We start from the raw sequence: 5867 nt of genomic DNA, 5'->3' as shown, positions 1-5867 counted from the left end.
TAGTTTATCGGCAGAAGGAAGAAATTCTAGATGGAGAAGGAGAACGATAAGTCGACGGAGAAGGAGAACGAGAAGGGGGAGGGGAATGGGAAGAGCATCTGCCTCTCAAAATCGAATCCGACTGAGAATCGACCGCAACCACCATCTCACGTCGGCCACCACTCTCGCCGGACTTGGTCGTGGAACCTTTGCTGCAGGACGACCGCTCTAGCATTACGAAGTTGAGCCACTAGGGTTCTTCGTTTTTCAGCGGAGGAAGAAGATAAAAGTGGCGGAGTTTTGAACCCTACTGAATGAATCGACTGTTAAAAATTGGAATAAATAATTTATGATTTGGAATGAATAACTTACTCCCTCCGTCCCCCATTAGGAGTCACACTTTGACCGGACACGGGTTTTAAAAAATGTAAAGAAAAGTTGGTTGAAAAAGTTAGTGGAATGTGGGACCCATTTTTTATATTAATTTTATAACAAAATGTGAGTGGATTGAGTTAGTGGAATGTGAGACCTACTTACTATTTATGGTAAAAATGATGTGTGACTCTTAATTAGGGACGGACCGAAATGGAAAAGTGTGACTCTTAATCAGGGACGGAGGGAGTATGATTTTATTTAAAAAAATAATTTGATTATTAAATAATTAAAAATTGCTTAAGTTGGTCAAAATTGTGATTAAAATCGTTGACTGTTAAATATTAACAGAATTGTTAACGGAGGATCAATTGTGATCCGATTTGAAATGTAAAGGACCAAAAAATTCAAACGATAAAGTCTAGCACCAAAATCATAAAATGTTCATGACCAATTTTGGTTTTTACTTTAAATAATTTGTAACAGAATTATCTAGATATAAAATTGTACCTGAATTTTATTAAATTTGATATTACTCCATGTTACAATAAAATCTAGATTATAAATTTAGAAAAATACAGAATATAAAATAATAAAGTAAAAAATTCTATAATACAATGTAAGTGTCTTTATATGGATGTGTAGTATCAATGTAGTGTTTCTTAGTTTGTTTGGCCATTACCGTTCAAGCAAAATTATTCCATCATAACTATTAAACTACAATTGTAGAATAATATATAGTAAAATATTCATTGCCGTCAAAAGTTCGGTATTAAACAAATTATGCCCTAAAATAGTACTATCAAATATTGGGGAAAAATATACGTTTTACCAATGTTTCAATTTAGTACAAAATATTTCAAGCTAATATATACTTCCTCCGTCCAACAATAGCAGTCCCATTTCTAAAGGGCACGGGTTTTAAGAAACTTTTAGAGTATGTAATAAATGATGTGTGATAGTGGAATTTGGGACCAACCTCAATTGTGTTAAATTTTTCCTTTTCATCATGGAATAGAACTTGTTTCCTTTTCATTTCTTGTTTTCAATAAGTTCATGGATTTAAAATACAAACTCAAAAAAAAAAAAAAATGAAACATCAACAAAAACCAATTGCATTCGATTTCTTCATGGTGGAAATGAGTTTGAAATGAGCTCAAAATACAAAGGGGGAAGTGAAATTTTCAAATTTCCCTCTACAAAGAATTTGAGGGAAATTTTAACTTAAAAAAATACAACTACTAAGCTGCTATAAATACATCACCAACTTTCATTTAATACACCTCCTACCAACTCCAAATCTGAACATCTCCCAAAAAAAACTCAAGAACACTTATGTAAATTTAAATCCCTCAGAAAAAATTCATCATAGGGATGGAAAATGGGCAAAGGCATACCCTACACATCAACAGCAACATCAAGAACAATGTGGTGCAGTTTCTACTCAAGCACAGCCAGGATGGAGTGCTTGCAAGAGGGGCTGTAATGGAGGCAGCAGACACTTTTAACATCAGTAGAAAGACTGTGTACAGACTCTGGAAGTCAGCCAAGGAGCAGATGCAAAGGGGAGAACCTGCAATCATGGAAGGAAAGATTAGAGGGTACCAACATGCTGACAGATTAGACCTCGATGAAGAAAAGGTTAGAAACTTATACATTCTTGAAAGATCTTCCCTTAGAAAAATGGCTGTCAAATTGAATGTGAGCAAGAGCACAATAGGTTCATGGGTGAAGCAAGGTAAACTAAGGCCACATACAAATGCAATTAAACCTGCCCTCACTGATATGAATAAGCTAGCAAGAGTGAGATGGAGCCTTAGTCAACTCCAGCCACAAATAGCTGATGGTAAAGTTCCATATCAAAGCATGCAGAATATAGTGCACATAGATGAGAAGTGGTTCTATATGACCAAGTCATCAGACAGATACTACCTCTTGTCAGGTGAGGAGGAGCCATATAGGTCATGCAAATCCAAAAGATACATCACCAAAGTGATGTTTATGTGTGCTGTCAGTAGGCCACTTTTTGGAAGTGAGGGTCAGACCCTTTATGATGGTAAGGCGGGAATATTTCCCTTCACTGAAGTTGTGCCAGCACAAAGAAAGTCAAAGAATAGGCCAAGAGGAACCATGGAAACCAAGGCAATCCATTCAGTGACAAAGCCAGTTATGAGGGACTGCCTTCTCCACAAGGTATGCAACTTTTCCATACTATCAGATCTTTAAAACTCAATCTAGATCATCATTTAGCTATGTTGTCTTTGATTCATGCCAGATTATACCTGCAATTAAGGCCAAGTGGCCTGTTTGGGCAAGTAAAGAGATTTACATTCAGCAAGACAATGCCACACCACACATAACTGCCATGGATCCAGAGTTTCAGGCTATTGCCAATTCAGATGGATTTAAAATCCATCTGATTTGTCAACCAGCTAATTCTCCTGATACTAACATACTAGACCTTGGTTTTTTTAGAGCAATTCAGTCATTGCAGCATGAGAAACCATGCAAGACTGTTGATGAACTGGTGGGAAATGTGTGTAGCTCTTTTGCAGAGCTGTCACCACAAACCCTTAATAGAGTATTCCTCAGTTTGCAAGCTTGCCTCAGAGAAATCCTACAAATGCAGAGGTGGAAATGGTTACAAAGTTCCACACATCAACAAGGATAGGCTGGAAAGAACTGTGGGACTCCCTAATGTGGTGGAAGTGGAGGAGAATGTGGTGAGAGAAGTGCTGGAATACTTGCAAATGCCAGAAAACAATGATGGATCAATGTATGACATTGGTCCTCTATCAAATGCATTTGGCTTATAGGTTTGGCACTGAGGTTTTTGGTGTTTTTGTCAGTCCCTATTGTATATGAAGTAGCATGGTCTGATCTTTTTGGTGTGTTGGTCAGTCCCTACTGTATATGGAATGGGGTGGCCTGATCTTTTTGGTGTGTTGGTCAGGCCCTAGAATATTTAGGCTAAGGGGTGTCTAGTGTTTTTGTTTTTTGGTGTATAGAATAGTGCAAAGATGATGTAAATGCACAAACTTATCTAATGATATCAGGCCCTCAAAAATTTCATCATGGGCAGCAGCATAAGCCTCTAAACCTGATTAGGGGTGGCTTATAAACATAGGACAACCAAGACAACAAAATTCAGGGACATATCAGCCTGCCAGGAACACAAACCAACAACATATGCAACAATAGTTCATCTTCAAGGCCCTCAGATAATTATAACAACATAAGACGTGACAAAGAGCAAACAATTTCATCATAGGGCAACAACATAAGCCTCCAAACCATAGTAGGGGTGGCTTATACACATAAGACAAACACCTCAGCCAATTTCAGGGACACATCATCCAGCCAAGAACACAAACCAACATCTTATGCAACAATTCAACATCTTTAAGGCCCTCAGATAATAATAACAACATAACATATGACAAATTCAAACAATTTCATCATAGGGCAGAAGCATAAGCCTCTAAACCATATTAGGGGTGGCTTAATCACATAGGACAAACACATTAGGGACAAAATCAGGCAGCCAACAACACAAACCAGCATCAATGTCAACAATACAAGAGCTTCAAGGACCTCAGATTATAATATCAGCATAAGACATGACAAAGAGCAAACAATTTCATCATAGGGCAGCAGCATAAGCCTCCAAACCATAGTAGGGGTGGCTTAATCACATAGGACTACCACATCAGGGACAAATTCAGGCAGCCAATTACACAAATTTAGGCAGCCAACAACACAAATAAGCCAACCAGCAAAACATTCCATAAATAAAATCTGATCAAGAACACCAATTTCATCATACGGCAGTAGATAGCAATAAATCCTTAAACCTCCTAACCCAAATTGGGTGTGGCTTAATCACATTAAATTTCAAACCCTAAATACTCAAAAACCAAGAACCTCCGAACCCTAGATAGAGGGTGGTTCTCAGACCAGATCCGCCATGCCGGGCAAGAGGATAATGAGGAACTCCTTGAACCACTCCATCTCCTCAACCGGACACCTCCGACGTTTGACCCTCGGAGTTTCAGGGACAACAGTAGCCGGAGGGCTTTCATAACTCGGCGTATCAGGGACATAGAGATCGGGATCAATCTGGGAATCTGGCGTGTCGGGGAAACTGAGCTCAGAATCAAGCTGGGAATCCGGCAAAACAGGAACAATGAGCTCAGAATCAAGCTCCAAATCCGGCAAAACAGGAAGAATGAGCAGCTCAGAATCAGTCACCATCGACAATGGATCTTCGAGATCTGGGGTTTCAAGGAGCATAGACGGCTGGGATTCAGTCCACGAAGAGTCTTCGACCATCGGAGTTTCAGGAACCACGGTGGACATCGAATCACACGCCTCCGGCGTCGGAGACGGACGACGAAACCGTGGGAGTTGAATATGCTCTCCCAAGGATTTTATCCCATAGATGGGGCTTAGAGTTTCAGATGGGCTGAGATCCATGTGAGATAGGAGGGATATCGTCGGAGGAGGCGGTGGTTAGGAGGGATTTTGTCGGAGGAGGCGGCGGCGGTAGATTAGGGTTCTAGAGAGTGAACGAGAGAGATGGAGTAATTGAGAGAGTGAGAGAAGTGAGAGAGTAAATGGAGTGAGTGAGTGTATAATTTTAATGGTTTTGGTTTAAAAAAGTGAAAAGAGGGATATTTTCCAAATATGGTAAGTGATAAGGCTAATTTCATGCATCGGTTATATGGTGAAAAGCGTTACATTTTGCTGGGTCCAACACGTTTCCTAAGCCAGGTATGTGATAGAATCGCTAGATCGAGGGAATGCCGAAGGAAACAATCTAGCGAAGGAATGAAGTGAAATGAGCAGACTTCAAAGGAAAAAAAGGCGTGACGGAGGGAGTCAGTAGCTGAGGGCAACAAAGTCTATCTATACCTCGCTGGGCCCCACTCCGACGCCTATAAATAGAAGAGCATGCAACACACGAAAGAGGACTCTATCACTTTTTTGCTCACTCTTAGCTCACACACATAACACACACTTGGGAATGGGAGATTTGGGGTAGTTTGGGTTACGAAGGGGTTCATTTCTTCAGAAGTTTCAGTTGCAACACCGTCCGCGTGTGGGCGAAGATACAATCTCTTTAAATTTCAGTTGTTTTTGCACTTTTGCGGTCGAACTTCACTTTTGGGAGTCGACTTGGCTGTTGATGTTACTTGTTATCCTTTCGCTTCTGTTGGTTTGCGTTTATTTGTGATATTTCAAGTTGATTTACGTAGATCTTGCTGTTGAGAGTTTATTTTAACAAGTTTTATGTCGATCTCTGTTTTTATTTTGATGCTGTGGTACTCGATCTGGGAATTTGGTGATAGATCTGTGGTTTGTTGATTTATTGGAGGTTGTCGTTAAAAATCTGAAGTTATGAAATGTTTATGTTGGTTGGAGTTTGTGTCAGACGCTTGGATCGGGAGTGGATTTAGCGTCTGAGGTTGGATCCAAAGTGAGAAAGGGGAGTTGTTGGATGGATTTGAGTTTTC

At 39.8% G+C, this 5867-nt stretch overlaps 1 protein-coding gene across 1 annotated transcript; it reads left to right on the top strand.

The window, feature by feature from the left end:
* The first annotated feature begins 1725 nt into the window (after nt 1-1725).
* LOC125220885 (uncharacterized) lies at nt 1726-3167 on the top strand. The gene is made up of 3 exons (XM_048123018.1): nt 1726-2544; nt 2627-2816; nt 2896-3167. The coding sequence occupies exons 1-3, from the start codon at nt 1726-1728 to the stop codon at nt 3165-3167; spliced, it is 1281 nt and encodes a 426-aa protein (XP_047978975.1).
* Nucleotides 3168-5867: the final 2700 nt, after the last annotated feature.

Source organism: Salvia hispanica, chromosome 1, assembly GCF_029641045.1.
Source record: "Salvia hispanica isolate PSC_SH4W2 chromosome 1, Shi_PSC_v1, whole genome shotgun sequence".
NCBI classification, from domain to species: domain Eukaryota; kingdom Viridiplantae; phylum Streptophyta; class Magnoliopsida; order Lamiales; family Lamiaceae; genus Salvia; species Salvia hispanica.
This window is presented reverse-complemented; position numbering and strand designations above follow the sequence as displayed.